The sequence below is a fragment of the Mesoplodon mirus genome (assembly GCF_964341445.2).
Source record: "Mesoplodon mirus genome assembly, chromosome: 11".
In the NCBI taxonomy this organism is placed as follows: Eukaryota; Metazoa; Chordata; class Mammalia; order Artiodactyla; family Ziphiidae; genus Mesoplodon; species Mesoplodon mirus.
Window position 1 is genome coordinate 57204513 of NC_138987.1, and position 24955 is coordinate 57229467.

Consider the following 24955-nt stretch of genomic DNA (forward strand, 5'->3'; position numbering starts at 1 on the left):
TTGAGGAAGGTCCTTTCTTCTAAAATGGCCAACATATTCCCTGGAGATGATGCAGTCAAAGCAGATCTGTTATTTGCTCCCTTCCTCTTATAGATAGAAGGCAGAGAGGTAGTAAGTAGGTAGATAGATGAAGAGACAGATGATAGAGAATTAATTTGCATTTCTAAGGATATGCAGAGCAAAAGACACCCAGTTCACTAAGCTTCAACCGTTCTCAGGAATGATAACTAGCTTTTTATCATTATCCTCCAATCTACAGCCAGAGTAACCTTTAAAAATGTAAATCTAAAATGTCACTACTCTGTTTACAATGCTTCAGTGGCTTCCCAATGAAACCATGATAAAGCACTAGCTCCTCAACACAGCACTCAAGGCCCTTCCAAACGACCCAGGTTACTTGTTCAGTCTCATCTCTCATTATACTCCCCACCTCTCTTTTCCCTCTTTAAAAGTTTCAGCTGACAAACTGTAGCTCTCTTCCCTTGCTCCCCTCCACTCCCACTCAACTACGACCACTGATTTTTTACGTGTAAACTAGCACTTAATCCACACAATAATACTGTGGGGTAGGAGCAACTGTCTCCCCTCCTTATTTGCCAGTTGAAGAAACTGAGGATCAAGTAATTTGAGATGTTAAATAATTTGCCCATGGTTAAACGGCTAGTAAATAGCAAATATAAATCCAAGTTTATTTATCCATTCATTCAATATTTGGTGTGCACTTATGGGCCTGGCACTGTTTTAGGCAGAGAGGAAACAGTAAACAAATTTTATCCAAGTTTTATCCTTCTTTATTATTACTCAATGCCTGGCATAAAGCAGCACCTGTTCAAAACATTCCTGAGGAAAAAATGTAATCAAGAGCTCCTGTTCAATGCTCCAAAGATATTTCTAAAGGTGATGCACGCTAATACTCCGCACATGGCTATTTGTGCAATTCATACTAATAGAATGATAGTATCAATTAACTGATTTCACAAAAAGGACTCAAAGCTTTTGCAATGGTTGATTCCTCTGTCCAGAAGCTAAACTTCCAGAATTCTGCCTGCCTGGTTCGTTTTCATCCTTCAGGTCTCTGCTATACTGTCATGTCTACACAGAGACATTCCTGGTCACTCTACCTAAAGCAGATTTTATGCATTTCCATCATGGCACTTTTTTCTGAAATTTCCTTGTCTATATATCCGTCTATCTATCTATCTGTTTTCTATCTATCTATCTACCTACCTACTATTTACCTATCTATTTACTACTCCTCCCATAAGAATGCAAACTCCAAAGAGTGCAAGCAAGGACCGCATCTGTCTCGTCATCCTATGTTAACAAGGCCTGGCCACAGTAGGTACTCCATAAATACTGTTCAAATGATTAAAACAACAGTAATAATAGGAATAGTAATAATCCCATTAGAAAATCCAGGTCTTTACAATTAGGTTACTTAGCAATGATTGGGTTATACTTGTGGATGAATAGTCCAGAAAATGCTGCTGTCATTTATTATCAAATCTCTATTGAGCACTTGGCTGTCTACCACCCCTGTGAAGAGCTTCTGAGTATTTGCATGTTACTTACAACTGCTTCCCCACATACAATTTTACTAATTAAATCTCTCATACAATATTTCTAAGCATCTTTCACTACCAAACCTACGAACCTTGAAAGCATCTTTTCTTTTGCTCCTGATACAATGAACGCAAAATTCCTCCTCCTAGGAAAGGCTAATCCTTACCCACAGACTTAGAATCCATGCATTCTCAATTCCCAAGAACTTTATTCCCTTGTTTGTCCCCATGCATATACCATCAATCTCCCTTTATTGGATTATACCCATTAGCATATATTCACATTTGAGTATCTCCCATCTTCAAAAAAAAAAAAATCTTCTCACGTCTCCCTTCAACTACTACTACACTTTGTATCTTTCATAACTAAAATTATCTATATGTATTCAGAGTGTCCATTTCCTCATCTCTGATTCATTCCTCAAACCATGACAGTTAGGCTTTCACTCCCCATGGTAAGTGCTTGTCTTGGTCACCAATGACTTCCATGTAGCCAAACTAAAAGCCACTTCTCTGGGCTCATCTTACTTCGACTCTCAGCAGCATACAACATAGCTGTAACTGGGACTTCCCCGGTGGTCCAGTGGGTAAGACTCCAAGCTCCCAAAGCAGGGGGCCCAGATTTGATCCCTGGTCGGGCAACTAGATCCCACATGCATGCCGCAACTAAGAAGTCCACACGCCACAACTAAAGATCCCCCATGCCACGACGAAGATCCCGCGTGCCCAACTAAGACCCGGTGCAGCCTAAATAAATAAATATTAAAAAACAAAAACAAAAACCATAGCTGTAACTCCTACACTGGCTATTCTCCTCTCTGGCCTCCTGAATATCCTCTCTTAATTTTCTTCCTACCTCACCAGCAATGCCTCCCCAACTCCCTTGTGGCAACCCCTCTTCCTCCATAAAACCTCAGGACTTGATTTTGGCTCTTCTCTTTCTACACTCCCAGATGATCTCATTAATTCCCATACACTTAAATAATACCTTATTCTGATGACTCCCAAACATATCTACTAGGTCCAGACTTCTATTTTGAACTCCAAATTCCATATTTAAATACCTATCTAACATTGCCTCTTTGATGTCTCTCAAGGATATCAAATGAGCCAGGTCCAAAAAAGAACTCTCAATCTTCCTCCAAACCTGCTCAGCCTACCTCCCCTCCCCCTATTCCTCCCACCCTTGTACTGGATGGCAAACGATTCATCAGAATGCTCAAACTAGAACCCTTGAAGGCATCCTAGATTGATACTTTTCCCGTATCTTCATGCCCATTAACAAGTCCTTTGAATTTTTATCTGAAAAATGTATCTTGAACTCATCTTCCTTTCAGTAAAGTATAGGAATTAAGAGTGTAGGCACTGGAGTTAGACTACTAGAATTTAAATCACAGCAATAATAACAGCTAGCATTTATTGAGCATTTACTGTTTGCCTAACACTGTCCTAATTGTTTTATAATACGTATATTAACTCATTTAATTTTCATAAGAACCTCATGAGGTGGGTACTATTATTATTATTTCTATTTTAAATTAAAGCAACAGAGGTTAAGGAACTTGTCCAATCCTGATAGAACCAGAATTCATACTCCTAAATCTAGCTCCAGATCTCACTCTGCTAGGCTGCCTCTTGGAAAAAGGAGACAAAAGATAGGGAGATCAGTTTAAAGCTAAGGCAACAGTCTGGGTAAGAAATAATGAGAATCTGAATCAGTAATGAAAGTAGGGACAAATTTATGAAATATTCAGGTAAGTCCTAAATAGAGAGTTATATCATATTCAAGGACTGAAAGACTGAATATTATAAGGATGTCAATTTTTCCCAAACTGATCTGTAGATTCAATCCCACTCAATATCCCAATAGATTCAACTTGACAAGTTGATTCTAAAATTTTATCAATTAACAAAACCAAGAATAGCTAAGATACTCCTTAAGAAGAAAAAACATAAGAAATTTACCCTGTCAGATATCAAATATTATTTCGAAGTTTTTAGTAATTAAGACAGAATGGTATTGACTCAGATAGACAAATTAAACTATTTCACGAATACAGAACCCATAAACTGACCCTACATATACAAAAATTTGATTTATGAGAGAGCTGATATCACTGGTCAGTGAAGAAAGGACTGACTTTTTAATTAACAATGTTGGAAAAACTGGGTATCTATATGGGGAAAAATGAAACTGGATCCTTAACAATACCCAATACAAAATTCAACTAAAAAAACCAATTCTGGGAGTTCCCTAGAGGTCCAGTGGTTAGGACTTGGCTCTTTCACTGCCATGGCCCGGGCTCAATCCCTGATTGGGGAACTAAGATGCCACAAGCTGCATGGTGCACTAAAAAAAAAAAAAAAAAAAAAAAAAAACACAAACAAAAACAAAAAAACTAAGTGGGTTAAAGATTTAAGTGTGGGCTTCCCTGGTAGCGCAGTGGTTGAGAATCCACCTGCCAGTGCAGGGGATACAGGTTCAAGCCCTGGTCCGGGAAGATCCCACATGCCGCGGACCAACTAAGCCCATGTGCCACAACTACTGAGCCTGTGCTCTAGAGCCCGTGAGCCACAACTACTGAGCCCACGTGCCACAACTACTGAAGCCCTCACACCTAGAGCCCGTGCTCCACAACAAGAAAAGCCACCGCAATGAGAAACCGGCACACTGCAACGAAGAGTAGCTCCCACTCCCGCAACTAGAGAAAGCCCACGCGCAGCAACAAAGACCCAACACGGCCAAAAATAAATAAATAAAATAAATAAATTTATATAGATAAAAAAAGAAACATCTATAGACCTTTAGTAACAAAACAACAAATGGGATAGGACGATTTTAAAGATGAGGAAAGCTAGCCAGCAACAGATCATGCAGTAGAGACTTTTATCCTTAAATTTATTATGCAGTATTTCAGACATATAAAAAGGTTTAAAAAAAAGTATAACAAATACCTGTGTATACTCCACTCAGCTTAAGAAATAGAGCATTAACAGTTAAAGCTCTCTGTATACTTCCTCAGTTATAGCCCCCTTCAACTCTCAAAGGCAACAGTATCCTGAATTTGGAGTTAAACATTCTTACTCACTTCTTTATATTTTTACAGCAGTGCCATTTTTTTTAAAAAGTAGTGGATAAATTTTGTGACAAAGGGAGGAATTTCATCTGTCCATCATAAGAGACTCTGAATGAAAGGGAAAGAAAAGGAACAGTTAGTAACAACTGATTAACTCAGGACAAAAAGATGAAGCTTTGGAAGATGGACAGGTGACAGCTGAAGGGGAAAAAAATGAAAGTAAGCAGTACTGAAAAAGTAGCACAGCAAAAAAGAAACACCAAAAAAGAACAAAAATCAGTGTGAATGGAGAGAAACAGTTGCCTCAGAAACTGCTATACTATTGTACTTGCCTTTGAAACAAAACAGAATGAGAGTGAGTTCACTTCATTCACTCAACAAATCAGCACAAACTATTTACTAGACGCTCTTCTAAGGTACTAGGGATATAGCAGAGAACAGAACAAAGTCTCTGCCTTCAAGGAACATTTATTCTAGTTGGGGAAAGAGGCAAACAAATGAATAACACATCAAATATTGCGGAAAAGATAAAGAAGAACAGAGAAGGCAGAGTGCTGGTGTGAGGGGAAGGAGATGCTTGCTATTTTATGTGAAGGTAGTTAGAGAAGGCCTCTCTGATAAAGTGACATTTAAGCAGAAACCTAAAGGAAGTGAGGAATGTAGAAGACTATCCCAGGAAGAGTTACAGCAAATACAAAGGCCCTGAGGTGGGAGTGTGCACAGCACTTGAGGAACCGAAAGAAGGTTAGATGTGGCTGGGGTCAGCAGCAAGGAGAAGGGTAGATATGGACAAGATGGTCACAGAGGCACCACGTGTGGAGCAATGCCAGAAATGAAGCTTTTATTCAAAGTGAGATACAAAATCACTGGAGCCTTTCCAAGAGAAAAGTAACATGATCTGGTTTACATTTTAAGTAAGATAATCATATAATTTATCACTCAAACAGGGACACTTTGGTGAGTGAAGGAGGGTGCTATTGATAGTTATGTTAGGACAAAAGGTATTAAGAAGACTTTAATTTTTACAGGCCGCTGTGTGGAGCCAGCCTGAAGGGGTTCTTCTGGCCAAATCTGGAACAACTGATCAAAATGTACAGTGATAGTAAAAGACTGCAATCTACTGAATAAAGTAAGAATCTATGAGGCTACACTGATAAAAATAAATATGAAGGAAAAGCTCTTTCTTTTTTTAAAAAAGTGATTCAGTTTTATATATATATATATATATATATATATATATATATATAAATTTTTTTTCATATTCTTTTCCATTATGGTTTATCACAGGATATTGAATACAGTTCCCCCATCCTATATGTAATAATTTGCATCTGCTAACCCCAAACTCCCAATACTTCCCTCCCCCACCTCCCTCTCCCCTTTGGCAACCACAAGTCTGTTCTCTATGTCTGTGAGTCTATTTCTGTTTCGTAGCTATGTTCATTTGTGTTGTATTTTAGATTCTACATATAAGTGATATCATATGGAATTTGTCTTTCTCTTTCTGAGTTACTTTGCTTAGTATGATAATCTCTAGGTCCATCCATGTTGCTACAAATGGCATTATTTCATTCTTTTTTATTGCTGAGTAATACTCCATTGTAATGTATAGACATCTTCTTTATCCGTTCCTTTGTTGATGGACATTTAGGTTGTTTCCATGTCTTGGCTATTGTAAATAGTGCTGCTATGAAGATACGGATGCACATATTTGGAAAAGCTCTTTCATATAGTAGAAAGCCAACTAACAAATTTAGAAGGAAGGACATAATTAGAAAATCATCTATTAGCAACCGTGATAAGTGATTAGGGCAAGAATCATCAATAAACACTAAAATTGATAGGTAAAAGTTTGAAACGTAATAGGATATTTACATAGTCTCAAAGTATCTCCCCACAAGATACTTATCAATTACAAAAGACAAATTTACAAGGGAGAAAACTGGCATATGCCACTTTCACTAAATGGCCAAAGTTAACATTGCCAGTAATGGAACCAATCAATAGCATGTGCATCCTAATATGATATACAGAGAAGAATTCAGCATCACTTCTTAGGTATTACTACCCAAAGTGCATTAACTGAATTTAATCATGAGAAAACAACAAACCCAAAGTGAGGGATATTCTACAAAATAACTGCCCTGTATTTATCGAATTGTCAATGCCATGAAAATACAAAGAAAGACTCAGGAACTATTCTAGATTAAAGGACAAGAAAGACATGTCAGATGACTGACATGAGATGACTAGAGAAATGTGAATAAGTTCCATAGCTTGATAATGGTATTGTGTCAGTATCGAGTTCCTGATTTTGATCATTGTACTGTGGCTGCGTTAAGAGAATTTCTTGTTTCAAAAAAAAGGTACATTGAAGTATTTAGGTGTTAAGGGGCATCATATCTGCAACTTACTCTTTAATAGTTCAGAAAAAGAATAATTCTAGGTGTCTGAAAAGAGATAGGCAGAAAGATAAAGCAAACTTAGTAAAAGTTAACATTTAAGGAATCCAGATGAAGGGTATGCAGAAATTCTTCATATTATTTTTGCAAATCTTCCACAAGTCTGAAATTATTTTTTATTTAAATGAGCAAAATACCCACACACAAAGGTTTCAGTGTAGACAACAGACTGGGTGGGGGGTGGTGAGTGCAGAGTTAAAAGCAGGGTTGGATCAATTAAAAGGCTATTGTAGATTAAGGACAGAGGTCATGGAAGATAGCAGAGTAGAAAGCTCTAGGAATTGGTCCTTTCACCAAAAGAACTATTGAGCTGGCAAGAAATGCTTAAAGTAATTACTTTGAAACTCTGGAATCTAGTCCAACACTTTCAGCATCCAAGGGAGTGCCTGATGAAGAAAGAGGCTGGTAAATTTTATTTAATTTCAGCATTTGGCATAGCACCTATCATCCTCCAGCTCCCAGTCCCAGGGGAGGCAACAGTGGGAACAACAGCCCAAGATCCTGTTGCAGCTTGCTGGTGCTAGGGTGGGCAATAGGGATCTTGTCCTCCAAAAATAAAGGTTATGTGTCTTTCTTTCTTTCCTTCTTTTTTTTTTTGGCCACACTACACAGCTTGCGGGATCTCACTTCCCCAACCAGGAAGTGAACCCAGGCTACAGCAGTGAAAGCCCAGAATCCTAACCACTAGGCCACCAGGGAACTCCCAAGGTTATGTGTCTTGATCACTGCTTTTGATTGCCGAGGAGCTGGCAAAGCGGCTCACCATTGTTTCAACCCCCATGGCTGAAGTGGCTTCCCTAACAAAGTGAGATGAAGAGATTCAAAAAAAGAGAACATTCTCTTTTTTCCTTGTCTTTTTTTATTGGATCCAGGCATTTAAGGAAATCTCTGTCAAGTCACTGACGGGGTGGAGATAACAGAAGAGACTTCAGTGACCGTGTACAGCAAGGAATATAGTCTTTGCAAAACTAGTTTGGAAGAGTCACTGAACTTAGAGACAACTGCAGCTTTCATCCAGTAATGAGAGTAATCTCTCAGAAGGGAGTAGAATCTGACTTCCAGAGTTACCACATTACAATATTCAAAATGTCCAGTTCTCAACAAAAAATTACAAAGCATACAAGCACATGAAAAAATACTCAATGTTGCTAATTATTAGAGATATGAAAATCAAAACCACAATGAGGTATCACCTCACACCAGTAAGAATGGCTATCATCAAAAAGTCTACAAACAATAAATACTGGAGAGGGTATGGAGAAAAAGGAACCCTCGTACACTGTTGGTGGGAATGTAAATGGTGCAGCCACTGTGGAAAAAATTATGGAGCTTCCTCAAAAAACTAAAAAGAGAGCTACCGTAAGATCCAGCAATCCTGCTCCTGGGCATATACCCAGAAAAGACAAAAACTATAATTTGAAAAGATACATGCAGCACTATTTACAATAGCCAAGACATGGAAAGGACCCAAGTACCCATCAACAAATGATTGGTTTAAGAAGATGTGATATATGTAGATACACACACACACACACCACACACACACAAACAAAATGGAATACTACTCAGTCGTAAAAAAGAATTAAATATTGCCATTTGCAGCTACATGGATGGACCTGGAGAAAATTATACTAAGTGACGTAAATCAGACAGAGAAAGACAAATATTATATGATATCATTTATATGTGGAATCTAAACAAATAATACAAATGAATCTATAGGCAAAACAGAAACAGACTCATAGACATAGAAAACAAACTCATGGTTAGCAAAGGGTAAAGGGAGTAAGGAGGGATAAATTAGGAGTATGCGATTAACAGATACAAACTACTATAAATAAAATAGATAAGCAACAAGGATTTACTGCATAACACAGGGACAACTATACTTCAATTAAGAAAAAATTACAAAGCATACAAAGACAAAGGAAAATACAGCCTATTCACAGGAAAAAAAGAAACTGACTGAAACCATCCTCTACAAGCCCAGATACTACACTTACTAGACAAAGATTTAAGTTAACTGTCTTTAACATGCTCAAAGAGCTGAAGGAAACCATGGACAAATAACTAAAGGAAACCAGGAGAACAATGTATGAATAAGTACAGAATAGCAACAGAAAGACAGGAAATATAAAAAGGAACCAAACAAATTCTGTACAAAAAAGTACAATAGCTGGAATTAAAAATTCACTAGAGGGGTTCGAGATCTGATTCAACCAGGCAGAAGAAAGAGTTAGTGAACTTGAAGACAGGAAAATTGAAATTACTCAGGCTGAATTACAGAGTATTGAGTAGAGTTCCCTGTGCTATACAGTAGGTCCTTATTAGTTATCTATTTTATATATAGTAGTGTGTATATATCACATTTTGTTTATCCATTCATCTGTTGATGGAGCCTTGGGTAACTTCTGATATTTGGCTATTGCGAACAGTGCTGTCATGAACATGGGTGTATAAATATCTCTTTGAGACTCTGCTTTAAAAAAAAAAAAAAGAAAGAAATTACTCAGGCTGAGGAGCACAAAGAAAAATGAAGGGACTTCCCTGGTGGCCCAGTGGGTAAGACTCCACGCTCCCAATGCAGGTGACCTGGGTTTGATCCCTGGTTGGGGAACTAGATCCCGCATGCCCGCTGCAACTAAGAGTTCGCATGCCACAACTAAGAAGTCTGCATGCTGCAACTAAGAAGTCCACGTGCAGCAACTAAGAGTCTGCATGCTGCAGCTAAGAAGTCTGCATGTTGCAACTAAAAGATTCCACATACCACAACTAAGACCCAGTGCAGCCGAAATAAATAAATAAATATTTTTAAAATAATTAAAATTAAATAAATTTTAAAAAAAGGAATGAAGAGGGACCTCCCTGGCAGTCCAGTGGTTAAGACTCCATGTTCCCATGCAGAGGGTGCAGGTTCAATCCCTGGCTGGGGAACTAGGATCTTGTATGCCATGTGGCATGACCAAAAAAGAAACAAAGAAAAAGAAATATGAACAGAGTGTAAAGGGCCTATGGTACACCATCATATATACCAACACACATATTCTGGGAGTCCCAGGAAGAAAAGAGGCAAAAAAAAAAAAAAAAATTAAAGAAAAAAATCATCAATAACAGTCCAAATAGATGAAAGACATGAATCTACACATCCAAGAAGCTCAACAAACTTCAACAGGATAAATCTAAAGAATTCCACACCAAGATGCATTATATTCAAACTGGTGAAAAACAAAGAGAATATTCAAAGCAACAGAAAGGAAGTAACTCATCATATATGAGGGACCCTCAATGAGATTAACAGCCAATATCTCATCAGAAACCATAGAGGCCAGAAGGCCAGGGATGATACATCTAAAGTGCTGAAGGTAAAAACTATCAACCGAAAATTCTAAAGTAGGACTTACCTGGTGGTGCAGTGGTTAAGAATCCGCCTGCCAATCCACCTGTGCAGGGGACACAGGTTTGAGCCCTGGTCTGGGAAGATCCCACATGCTGCGGACCAACTAAGCCCATGCGCCACAACTGCTGAGCCTGCACCCTACAGCCTGCAAGCCACAACTACTGAGCCCACACGCCACAACTACTGAAGCCCGTGCACCCGAAGCCCGTGCGCCTAAAGCCCATGCGCCTAGAGCCCGTGCTCCACAACAAGAGAAGCCACCCCACAATGAGAAGCCCGTGCACAACGAAGAGTAGCCCCCGCTCGCTGCAACTAGAGAAAGCCCGCACACAGCAACAAAGACCCAATGCAGCAACAAAGACCCAATAAATAAATAAGTAAATAAATAAATAAATATGTATAACTGAACTACTTTGCTGTACACCCGAAACTAACACAACACTGTAAATCAACCGTATCCCAATATAAAATAAAAATTAAATTTAATGATTTCATATTTTAAAAAAGATCATTACAAAGGTTCTGTAGATAAATACACAAGATAATATACTGTATTTTTGGTATGTAACTCCTCTTTTTGTTTCTTATATGATTTAAAAGACAAATGCATAAAATAATAATTAGAAATCTACAGTAACAGGTACATGATGCATAAAGATGTAATTTGTGACAATAACAACATAGAGGGGAAATGGAGTTAATGTATGCTCTTTTTTATTGAGATATAACTGATATACAACATTATATTAGTTTCAGGTATACAACATAATGATTTGATATTCATATATACTGCAAAATGATCACCACAATAAATGTAGTTTAATGTATGCTCGTGAACCTAAGTTGGCATCATTTCAAATTAGATTGCTATAAACTCAAGATATTAACTGTAATCCCCAGAATAATCACTAAGAAAGTAACTTTAAAAATATACAAAAAAGAAAATGAAGAGGAAAACAAAATGGTACAATAGAAAAAAATCAAACACAAAAGAAGGCCATATTGGAGGAATTGAGAAACAAAAAAAGATATGACATATAGAAAACTAGCAATGGCAGAAATAAGTCCTTCATTATCACTAATCACTTTAAGTACAAATGGGTTAACTGACCAATTAAAGACACAGATTGGCAGAAAAGATGTAAGAAAAAAAGGCCAACCACATGCTGCTTACAAAGACTCACTTTAGATACAACACACAATAGGGTGAAAATGAAAATATTCCATGCAAATAGTAAACAAAAGAGAGCTGGAGTGACTATACAAGTATCAGACAAAATAGAACTTAAGTCATAAATTGTTACAAGAGACACAAAGAAAAAAAAAGAGAGAGACACACAAAAGACATTTTATATTGATTTAAAAGGCCAATTTATCAAGAAGATAGAATAACTATAAACATGTACACACCCAAACAACAGAGCCCCCCAAAATAAGAATCTAAAATACTGATAGAATTGAAGAGATGAATAGACATTTCTACCACTGAGGACTTCAATACCCTACTTTAAATAATGAGTGGGACATCTGGACAGAATATCAATAAGGTAACAAAGGATTTGAACAACACTATAAACCAACCAGGCCTAACAGACATATACAGAACACTCCACCCAACAACAGCAGAATATATTATCTTCTCAAGGACACATAAAACATTCTCCAGAAGAGACCACGTTAGGCCATAAACCAATTTTCAGTAAGTTTAAAAAGATCAAAATCACACAAACTATGTTCTCTGACCACAATGGAAGAAAGCTAGAAATCAGTAAAATAAGGAAAGCTGGAAATTTTGCAAATACATGGAAATTAGCTCAGTTGTTTTTTTTTTTTTAAGCTCACTCTTAAACACCTAATGGATGAAAGAAGAAATCACTAGGGAAATTTAAAAATGCTTTGAGACAAATGAAAATGAAATCACAACATACTAAACTTACGGGACACAGTCAAAGCAGTACTTAAGGGGAATTTTATAGCTGTAAATGCCCACATAAAAAAGGAAGAAAGACCTCAAATCAAATAAACTAACTTTACATCTTAAGGGACTAGAAAAAGAGCAAATTAAATCCAAAACTAGCAGAAAGAAGGAAATAGCAAAGATGAGCAGGAAAAAATAGAGAATTTAAAAAATAGTAGAAGGGACTTCCCTGGTGGTCCAGTGGTTGAGAATCCACCTTCCAATGCAGGGAACACGGGTTTGATCCCTGGTTGGGGCACTAAGATCCCATATGCTGCGGGGCAACTAAGCCCATGTGCCACAACTACTGAGCCTGCACACCACAACCAGAGAGCCCACGCACTGCAACTACTGAGCCTGTGCACTCTGGAACCCACACACCATAACGAAAGATGCCGCATGCCTCAACGAGGATCCCGTGTGCCACAACTAAGACTCAACACAGCCAAATAAGTAAAAAAATAAATATTTTTTTTAAATAGCAGAGGATCAAAACCAAAAGTCAGTTCTTTAAAAAGATAAACAAAATTGAAAAACTTTTAGCTACACTGTCCAAGGAAAAAAAGAGAGAAGACACACATAAATAAAATCAGAAATGAAAGCAGGATATTACTACCAACCTTGTAGAAATTAAAGGATTATAAGAAAACACTGTAATTATATACACACAAATTAGATAATCTAGATAAAACAGATTTCTAGAGACACACAAAGTACCAAAACTGACTCAAGAAGAAATTTAAAAATCTCAATAGACCTATTAACAAGCAATGGAACCAATAATACAAAACCTCTCAACAAAGAAAAGTCTAGGGCCAGATGACTTCATTGGTAAATTCTACCAAACATTTAAGAATTAACACCAGACTTCCCTGCTGGCACAGTGGTTAAGAATCCATCTGTCATTGCAAGGGACACGGGTTCAAGCCCTGGTCTGGGAAGATCCCACATGCTACGGAGCAATGAAGCTCATGTGCCACAACTACTGAGCCTGCACTCTAGACCCCGCGAGCCACAACTATTGAGCCTGCGTGCCACAACTACTGAAGCCCACGTGCCTAGAGCCCGTGCTCCACAACAAGAGAAGCCACCACAATGAGAAGCCTGCACACAACAAAGAGTAGCCCCTGCTCGCCGCAACTACAGAAAGCCCACACACAGCAACAAAAGACCCAACACAGCCAAATAAATAAATAAATAAACTTTAAAAAATAATAATAAGTAAATAAAGGCTTAACACCATTCTTACTCAAGCTCTTCCAAAAAAAGAGAGAGAGAGGTAAGAAGAGGAACACTTCCTAACATTCTATGAAGCCACATTATCCTAATACCAAAGCCAGAAAAAGATACAAGAAAAGAACACTACAGACCAATATCCCTTATGAGTAAAGAAACAAAATCCTCAACAAAATACTAGCAAACTGAATCCAACAGCACATTAAAATGATTCTAAACTATGACCAAGTGGGATTTATCCCAGGAATGTAAGGGTAGTTCAGATAAGGAAATCACTCAATGCAATACCCCACACAATCATCTCAATAGAAAAGGCACTGGACAAAATTTAACACAATTTTATGAAACAAACACTGAGGAAAACCTTGAAGACACTATGCTAAGTGAAAAAAGCAGTCCCAGTAACATCCAAAAGAATAAAATACGTAGGAATAAATTTAACCAAGGATGTGAAAGACTTGTACATTAAAAACTACAAAACACTGCTTAAAGAAATTAAAGATGACCTAAATAAATGGAAAGACATCCCACGTTCATGGATTGATAAACTCAATATCGTTAAGATGGCAATACTCCCAAAGCTATTTACAGATTCAATGCAATCCCTATCAAAATTCCAATGAATAAGAGGAATCACATTTCCCAATTTCAGAGCTTATTACAAAGCTATGGTAATCAAAACAGTGTGGTATTGGCAAAATAGACATATCAACCAATGGAACAGAACAGAGTCCACAAATAAATCTTTACATGTATGGCCAATTGATTTTCAATGAGGCTACAAAGAACATTCAATGGGAAATGAACATACGGCTGGGACAACTCGATATCCACATACAAACAAATGATGCTGGGACCCTACCTCACTTTAGATACAAAAATTAACTCAAAATGGATCAATGACCTAAACATAAGAACTTACACTATAAACTCTTAGAAGAAACCACAGGGTGAATCACCATGACTTGAATTTGGCAATAGATTCTTGAAGTTGACATCAAAAGCACAAGCAACAAAAAGAATAGATAAATTGGACTTCATCAAAATTAAACTTTTGTGAATCAAACAAAGGTCATTATCAAGAATGTGAAAAGACAACCTGCAGAATGGGAGAAAATATCTACAAACCATGTATCTGATAATGATCTAGTAACCAGAATATATAAAAAACCCTTACAGCTCAACAATAAAAGGACAACAACCCAATTTAAAACCGGGCAAAGGACTTGAAGAGACACTTCTCCAAAGAAGATATACAAGTGGCCAACAAGCAGATGAAAAGATGTCAACATCACGGTCATCAAGGAAATGTAGAACAAATAATAACAGATAAGACTTCACACTCACTAGGATGACTTTAATAAAAAACAGAAAACAACAAATGTTGGTAAGGATGTAGAGAAGTATGAACCCTTGTACGTTGCTGGTGAGAATGTAACACGGTTCAGCTGCTGTGCAAAACTGCTTGGCAGTTCTTGAAAAAGTTAAGCATACACTACGCAACTTTTACAATGGCCAAAATCCAGAACAGTGACACCACCACATCCTGACAAGATGTGGAGTAACACAGGAACTCTCACTCATTGCTGGTAGGAATGCAAAATGGTACAGCCACTTTGGAGGACAGTTTGGCAGTTTTTTACAAAACTAAACATACTCATACCATATAATCCAGCAATGCCATTTCTTGGTATTTACCCAAAGAAGATGAAAACTATCTGCACACAAAAATCTGCACAGAGATGTTTATAACAGCTTTATTTATAATGCCAAAACTTGGAAGCAACCAAGATGTCCTTCAGGGTTTCCCTGGTGGTGCAGTGGTTAAGAATCCACCTGCCAATGCAGGGGACGTGGCTTCAAGCCCTGGTCCAGGAAGATCCCACATGCCACGGAGCAACTAAGCCCGTGCGCCACAACTACTGAAGCCCATGCTCCTAGAGCCCATGCTCCACAACGAGAAGCCACTGCAATGAGAAGCCCGCACACTGCAACGAAGAGTAGCCCCCACTCGCCGCAACTAGAGGGAGCCCACACACAGCAACGAAGACCTGATGCAGCCAAAAATAAAAAAAGAAATTTATTAAAAGAAAAAAAGATGTCCTTCAGTGGTGAATGGATAAATAAACTCTGATACATACAGACAATGATATATTATTCAGTGCTAAAAAAAAAAAAGAAATGAGCTATCAAGCCATGAAAAAGACATGGAGGAACGTCAAATGCATATTACTAAGTGAAAGAAGCCGATATGAAAAGGGCTACATACTGTATGATTTCAGTTATATGACAATTCAGAAAGGCAAAACTATGGAGACAATAAAAAGATCAATGGTAGCAAGGAGTTGGGGTAGTGGTGGGTGAATGAGTCAGCAGAGCACAGAGGATTTTTAGGGCAGTGAAAATACTTTGGATGATACTGCATTGATGGATACATGTCATCATATATTTGTCCAAACCTACAGAACATTCAATACCAAGAGTGAACCCTAAGATAAACTATGGATTTTGGGTGATTATGCTGTGCCAATGTAGGTTCACCAATGTAGGTACAGAGTGTGTACCACTCTGGTGGAAGATGTTGATAATAGGGGAGGCTATGCATATGTAGAGGCTGGGGGTATATGGGAAATTTCTATACCTTCCTTTCAATATTGCTATGATCCTAAAACTGCTCTTTAAAAACAAACAAACAAACAAAAAAACAAAACTCTTTAAGTTACATAAAATAAAAAAAGTTAAGTGTAGCATTACCACATGGCTCAAAAATTCCAATCCTAGGTATATACCCAAAAGAAATGAAAACATACGTCTAGTACAGCATGGTGAATATAGTTAACAATATTGTATTGCATATTTTAAAGCTGCTAAGAGACTAAACCTTAAAAGTTCACATCGTAAGAAAAAAAATTTTGTAACTATGTATGGTAATGAATGTTAACTAGACTTATTGTGGTGATCATTTCGCAACATATACAAACGTGGAATCATTATGTTGTACACCTGAAATTAATATAATGCTATGCATCAATTATTCTTCAATTAAAAAATGTCTACACAGAGGGCTTCCCTGGTGGCACAGTGGTTGAGAGTCCGCCTGCTGATGCAGCGGATGCTGGTTCGTGCCCCAGTCCGGGAAGATCCCACATGCCGCGGAGCGGCTGGGCCCGTGAGCCATGGCCGCTGAGCCTGCACGTCCGGAGCCTGTGCTCCGCAACAGGAGAGGCCACAACAGTGAGAGGCCCGCGTACCGCAAAAAAAAAAAAAAAAAAAAAAAAAAGTCTACACAGAAACTTGAACACAAATGTTTATAAACATCTTCTTTATAAACACAGTGCTATGTTAGTATTATTTGTAATAGTCATCCATCAGTGGATGAATGGTTAAACAAATTGTGATATATACATACGATGGCATATTATTCAGCCATAAAAATGAACAAATTACTGAAGTATTGATACATGCTACAACACGAATGAACCCTGGAAACATTATGCTCGGTGAAAGAAGCCAGACACAAAAAGTCACACGTTATATGATTCCATTTATGTGAAATCCAGAATAGGTAAATGCATAGAGACAGAACGCATATTAGTGGGCACCAAGGAGAGAAGGGAGGGAGAAATGGGGAGCAATTGTTTAACGGGTATAGGGCTTTCTTTTGGGGTGATGAAAATGTTTTGGAGCTAGACAGAGGTGGTGGCTGTGCAACATTATGAACATACTAAATGCCACTGAGTTGTTCACTTTAAAATGGTTAACTTTATGTAATATGAATTCCACCTCAACCTTAAAAAAATGAAAGAAAAAAGTTTTAAGAAAATTTTAATGTTTACTCTTTTAATGATAGCTTTATTGAGATACAATTCATATACCATACAATTCACCCATTTAAAGTGTACAATTTAATTGTCTTTACTGTAGTCACAGAGTTATGCAATCATCACAATTTTAAAACATTTTTATCAGCCCCCCCAAAAGAAAACCCCAGTACCTATTAGCAGTCACTCCCCATTCCCTCCTCTCCTACAGTCAACCACTAATCTACTTTCTGTCTCTATAGATTTGCCTATTTTGTACACTTCTAAGAAATAGAATCATATGTAGTCTTTTGTGACTGGCTTCTTTCACTCAGCATGTTTTCATGGAATTTCCTTTATTTTAAATATAAAGTCTGTGCCATGTATTAAAACGTAAGGAAAAAAGTAAGGAGACTATTAAAGGACCACTTATGAAAAGAATACAATCACTGAATGCAATGGCAGATCAAGAATCAAAAACAGAAATCTAGCTAAGATTAATTTTTATAAAATATAAACCAATAGATGTGAAGCAAAACCATTATAAGATGCAGTAGAAGTAAGCAAATCAAGGTAAAACAAATATGTTAGGGAAAATATTTTACAAAACAAATGGCTGTCAAAAAGAGAAAATTTTCCCTAAAAAAGGTTTAGGAAAAGTAATCACAGGTTTAGTTAAAAAAAGAACCAGGGAGAGCAAAGAATCATTGTCTTTGAGTATAAAAACTCCTCCAATCAGTGTTTCTCAAAATGTGGTCCTTGGACTATGTGCATCAAAATCATCTAAGAACTTGTTTTTAAAAAATCAGGCGTTCCCTTGTGGTGCAGTGGCTGGGAATCCGCCTGCCAGTGCAAGGGACGTGGGTTTGAGTCCTGGTCCGGGAAGATCCTACTTGCCGTGAAACAACTAAGCCCGTGCGCCACAACTACTGAGCCTGCACTCTAGAGCCCTCAAGCCAGAACTACTGAGCCCGCGAACCACAACTCCTGAAGTCCATGCACCTAGAGCCCACTCTCCACAACAAGAGAAGCCACCATAATGAGAAGCCTGCACACCGCAATGAAGAGAGTAGCCCCCGCTCGCCACAACTAGAGAAAGCCCACGTGCAGCAATGAAGACCCAATGCAGCCAAAAATAAAATAATTTATTTTTTAAAAAAATTAGATTTCTGGTCTGTGCCCCAGACAATCACGAAAGATGGGACGCTGTAAACTATTTTTTATAAGTTTCCAGATGACTCTCATAAACACTAAAGTTTGAGAATTAACTTAATATCTAATTAACACAAATTAATGCAAATGATTAAATGTGTGTAAGAGACAAGAGATTCATGACAGCAGTAAACTGCATGAAAAAGAGCAAGGTGAGAGGGAGCAAAGAAAAAAAAGAAAAAAAGTTTTGCACGTTGCGCTGTTGAGAAAACATAAAGTGATGTTTGAAAACTCTTGTTGATTTGATCTTGGAAAAAAATTCCAAATGTGTAAATATGCAAGCCATTCTATTAATACTTGTGAGGACCACTCAGGATATGAATAGGAAAGCACTCATAAATGTAAAGTTGCATGGCAGAGAGAGCACATACTTGATACCCAAGTGTTTGTTGATGTCAGACTATTTTTATAACAAGTACTGTTACATTTAATTATCTCCATTCTTAACTCTGATAACCTAGACAAAACTAAACTTTTTGCAGTAGTAATCTTTACATGAACAACAGCATAAATTGTCAACTATTATGTCACATACTGACATGCAAGCTCAGGGTCAGGACATTTACTTTCAGACCAAGTTAACCTCTGTTTTTATGGTAAGACTTATGTAAACAAGGACAGACAAAATTAGAGTTAAATTTCTCAAGGCTAAGAGCACTGCACGATAGAACTCAAATTTCCCTGAAAATCACTAAAATATGCATTCAAGGATAACCTTTATTATTTTAACTGTAAGCAAAGATTCCTGAAGATAAAGTATTAAGTTCTAATTCATAATTTTACTTCAGTGACGAAATTCCACTTTGGCTTAGCAGAGTTAAAGAAAGGAAGTTCACTTTTATAACTCTCAAAGGAGCTCACTAACAAAATGCAAAATTTGTCCATTTTCCCCATAAAAGGATCCTCCCACTATAAACTCATAAACCTAACTAAAGTGCTAAATTCTAAAGTCTCTTTGACTCATTCAGATGAAGCCTTACAATGCATCTGGAAACCCAATTATATTCCATCAAACATTAAGAAGCAGATGTTTCAACATTTCCAGACATGGCTCTTACACATCTTGTAAGTGAAACAAACTATACTGGGGGAATGAAGTAGCTAACGTATGCAAATATATTACATGGGAGGTTATGTTGCTTTCAAAGGAGATTTTAATTTCTTATCAACATTTGGCTTGATACATGAAGGTCTAGAAACATCTAAGAGTTCTTTTTGACACTTTTTCATTCCACAGCTTATGTTTCAAAAGTCAGAAACCCTAGAATTGAGTAAAGCCTGAAAGCAGGTTAAGATACAGATGTGTGGACTTCTTCATTAAAGGTTTCACATTTCCTCCCAATAAGCAGTCAACCAACATTCATCATTAAGCCCCAACTCCCTAAACATCTCTCACATGTTCAATGTGGCCTCTTCTTCCCACAAGTCCAGTGCAACCTATCCACACGTGCGCACACACCAACAGTCTCCAAGTCACCCACACTGGCACAAAAGCCTCTCAACATTCATCTGGTTGCTAATCAAGGGCTATTCTTCTTGACACTGCCTGTAATCTCTTTTTCCCTTTCTACCGCAATACTCACTACTCAAAACAACAAAAGAAACAAGTTCGTTTTCTCTAACCACTGAGAGTTTCTCTAACTCTATACACCTCTCTCTCTCTTTTTCCCCCTTATTCTCTATCCTGCCTTTGTTATACAGAAGGTGCAGGGTCTGGGAAAATCTCACTCACCTCATGCTATAGGCACCAGCACCCAGTTCCTGGCCGATCCCGGATAGACTAGCATCAAAGTCCTGCACCAGCCCGGATTCAATCACCTCATCGGCCAGAGGCAGCTTCAGAGCCCAGGCCATCCTGGCTCCTTCCTTGCCTCAGCAGACACCGTTTCTTGTACAAAGGCGAGCAGTGTGATTCTACCCAACGGGGGCAAGACTGCAAGACTGTAGAAAACTCCAAACCAAGGTCTCCCCCGCAGTACTCACCAGCCGCCCTCAAGCCCCACCCGCACTGCCCACACAACTAATCTCCCGCACCCTTGTCTCCTCGCTCTTGGCTGCCCTGACTTCCAAAATCCCCACCCCCACCCCCAACCCCCACCTCCACCCCCGCCCAGCTCTCTGGAGCCGCGCGAGGGTCCTTTGGCTTCACTCTTCCAGACTGCCCAAAGGCAACCCTGGACTCCTCGCACTCCCACTCTTTGGGCTCTCCCCTTGAACTCGTGGTGGTCACTCGCTGCTTTCTAAACAGACCAGCAGCAGCGACCCGCTACCTACCCTGCGCGCCCACGCCGCTTTTGCACCTTTTCCCCCGCCCCTTTCTGCGGGAAACCCCCCTCCCTCCCGGGAACCAGTCTCCCTTTCCCCTCCAGGCCTCGCTTCCGGTCAGTCCCAGGATCACTTCCGGTCACCCCTTCTCAATCCCACGGCTCTTAGAACCAAATCCAGGTTTCCGCTGAGTCGACTCCCAGCCCTCTGCAGCCCCCCACGGCCTCGAAGCATAGGTGGAGAAAGCCCAGCACCGGCTTGAATCCCAGACTCGCCAGGCTCCTCCACCGCCCACCGGCCCAGCGCCAACCAATCATGGCGCCCTCTTTCTTCGCCGGTCCGGAGAACGTGAATCACCCTGACGCTAGCCAATGAAGAAGCGACTTCGCCGGCCTCGGCAGTGATGATAGGCTAGCTACGCCACGGCTCTCTGCCCGCAGGAGATGGGCTGGAGGATCTGGCAGAGGAAACGGCATGCGTCAGGTGGCTCGGTTCAAACGTCTCTCCTTGGGGCTACCTGAGTTCTGGCGTCCGTTAAGTAAGCGAGTCAGCACCCTAAGGCGTGGGTGGAGCTTTCGCTCTAGTTTTATTGAACGCACACCCACACCCTGGCCGACTTACCTAAACGCTCCTAACACGCGTTTGTTTGCTCCTGGAATACTGTCTCATTAAACTCACCTCTTACGGGGTCAAGACTGCTTTAAGTCCCACTTCCCTGGATAGTCTTTTTATCTTCCTCATTCTCTCTTAATGCTTTTCAACAGGAAAGGATGAGATAGGTGAAAGTGTCGTAGCTTTTAAAAGGTGGAGGTCTGGGGCTTCCCTGGTGGCGCAGTGGTTGAGTGTCCGCCTGCCAATGCAGGGGACGCGGGTTCGTGCCCCGGTCGGGGAGGATCCCACATGCCGCAAAGCGGTTGGGCCCGTGAGCCATGGCCGCTGAGCCTGCGCGTCCGGAGCCTGTGCTCCGCAACGGGAGAGGCCACAACAGTGAGAGGCCCGCGTACCGCAAAAAAAAAAAAAAAAAAAAAAAAAAAAAAAAGGTGGTGGTCTGAAGATCAGGATTTGTGCTGGCGTCATTTACTAGCTTGGTGACCAGAATAATAGTTTAATCACACCGAGATTTAGCTTTCTCATATTTAAAAAGTGGGGATAACCACACGTGCTCCATCTTCCTCCTTTGAGGTTAAAATAATAATGTCCATTGTTTATTGATCATCAACTATATACAAGGAACTTTATTACATTATCAATAATACTCAAAACAATCGTAACTAGGTTTACAATTACAAAGATAAGTATTAGTGACCTTCATTTTACCAATAAGGAGAGGAGGCTAAGGGCTTAAGTTAGCCAGAGCTAAATTGGGGTGCCAACCTCAGAGCTGATTACAAACCCTGATAATTTTCACTACAAGACATTGCCTATATGAGAAAGTATTGGTTCATTGCTGGATTCCATTATTTAATTTTTACAGTGTCTTGAGATAGGTAGATAGATACAAATAGATAGCTGTCTTTTTCACTAGATTATGACCTCCTAAAGAAAAGAGAATACATATTTTTCAGGCTTGTGTTCTAAATATCTCTTGGTATATAGTTCCTGCATTCAGTAGGACTTTTTTTTTTTTAAAAGAGGTTAACATGAAGTTGACAGCATGCCCCCAGTTTCAGCCAGAGTCCTCTCTTTGAGGGCTCTGACTTATCCATCTTCTTACCTTAATAAGCTTGGCATCCAAGTCTTGATTCATTCCCAAGACATTTAATATCTCTTCAAGCCATTTTTTTCTTTCCTTGAGCCAGTTTTATCTCAAAACGTGTTTGTGGGTAAAGGAATGGGTCTTGGGCTCAGAGACCAAAAGAGAGATGTCATAACCAAGATCCTTTATAAACAAGCCTTTATAAACAATCCAGAGTATTTTTTTAATATAATCCATTAAAATATATATATATATATAATCCATTTTTTAAATTTTATTTATTTATTTTTGGTTGTGCTGTGTCTTTTGGGAGGCGAATTCTTAACCACTGCACCACCCAATCCAGAGTATTTTTATTTTTTATTTTTAAAAATATATTTATTTATTTTATTTTATTTATTTTTGGCTGTGTTGGGTCTTTGTGGCTGCGCCCGGGCTTTCTCTAGTTGTGGCGAGCAGGGCTACTCTTTGTTGTGGTGCACGGGTTTCTCATTGCGGTGGCTTCTCTTGTTGTGGAGCACGGGCTCTAGGCACGCAAGTTTCAGTAGTTGGGGCACACGGGCTCAGTAGTTGTGGCTCACGGGCTTAGTTGCTCTGCGGCATGTGGGATCTTCCTGGACCAGGGCTCGAACCCGTGTCCCCTGCATTGGCAGGCGGATTCTTAACCACTGTGCCAACAGGGAAGCCCCACAGTGTTTTTGAACACCTCTTAGGTCGACCCAAGCCTTGTTTGAACAACTCTATCACTAGATGCATAATGTTGGGCAAGTATCTTTGCATTCCTGAGCCTCAGTATTAATCCATAAATTAATGAAAATAATACATCCTACTAAGATTGTTGTGAGGATTAAATGAAGTGCTAAGATGCCACATAAATAATATTTATTCAGTAAATATTAGCTCAAGTCTCCCACTAGTCCATTTCTGTTTCTCTGTTAAGATTGGGTTGGTATTATCCTGTTTAAAAAGTTAGCTTACCTTGTTTGATGTGCTATGATTTTAGTAGCACTTTAATATATATATATTTTTCTCTAATATATATTTATTTAATCCTCATAAAAGTTTTCTTTTTTTTTTGCGGTACGCGGGCCTCTCACTGTTGTGGCCTCTCCCGTTGCGGAGCACAGGCTCCGGACGCGCAGGCCCAGCGGCCATGGCTCACGGGCCCAGCCGCTCCGCGGCATGTGGGATCCTCCCGGACCGGGGCACGTACCCGTGTCCCCTGCATTGGCAGGCAGACTCTCAACCACTGCGCCACCAGGGAAGCCCCAAAAGTTTTCATTTTATTTTTTAACATGAGGAAACTGAGACTCAAAAGGACAGAGTGATTAAGCAGACTACAACCTCTTTAGAAATTATCCTGAAAATTATTCTGATTCAGCAACTCCACTCTACATATATACCCTAGAGAACTCCTGTGCATACATACCAGGAGACTTGTATGAGAATGTTCACGGCAGCACTATTTATAGCAGCAAAACAGAACAAAACAAATGTATGCCCACAAGAGAAAGGACAAACTGGAGTGTAATAGATTATTATACAGCAGTGAGCATGAATATAGCTACACTCAGACACAGGAATAAATCAGTCAGAATGGTGGGGGAAATGAAGAAGTGCTCATACAGTGTAACATCACTTTATAAAGCTCAAAAACCAGCAAAATTAAGCAATATATCATTTAGGGAAATATATATATATATATATATATACACACACATACATACATATATATATATTCCTAAATATATATATGTATATATATTCCTTTTAAAAGGAATGAAATTAGGGGCTTCCCTGATGGCACAGTGGTTGAGAATCTGCCTGCCAATGCAAAGGATACGGGTTCAAGCCCTGGTCCTGGAAGATCCCACATGCCACAGAGCAGTTAAGCCCATGCACCACAACTACTGAGCCTGTGCTCTAGACCCCGCAAGCCACCACTACTGAGCCCGCACACCACAACTATTGAAGCCCGCACGCCTAGACCCCGTGCTCTGCAACAAGAGAAGCCGCCGCAATAAGTCCACGCACCGCAACTAGAGAAAGCCCGTGTGCAGCAACGAAGCCCCAACGCAGCCAGAAGTAAAGAAAATTTAAAATTTTACATATTAAAAAAAGATACACATGTACTTCTTCCAAGGTTTGAGCCTAAGTTTTCATTCTGAACCGAAACAAAGATTTCACAAAGGTCCTCCTTGCCATTTGTTAATTCTAAAACAAACAGAGGTGAAATGAAAAGTGACTCCTAAGGCTTGGCCTCTACCAACTGATCAGCCTTGAGATTTAGA

The 24955-nt window shown here is 39.2% G+C and overlaps 1 protein-coding gene across 2 annotated transcripts in view; it reads right to left on the reverse strand.

Moving 5' to 3' along the window:
* The window catches only part of TFCP2 (transcription factor CP2), a 49566-nt gene extending 28808 nt beyond the window's left edge, over positions 1-20758 (reverse strand). For both annotated transcript variants that reach the window (XM_082635197.1, XM_082635196.1), the window contains exon 1: positions 20436-20758. In XM_082635197.1, the coding sequence (XP_082491323.1) occupies positions 20436-20557 (122 nt within the window). In that variant the 5' untranslated portion in view covers positions 20558-20758. The remainder of the gene's footprint in view (positions 1-20435) is intronic.
* Between the last annotated feature and the right edge of the window lie 4197 nt (positions 20759-24955).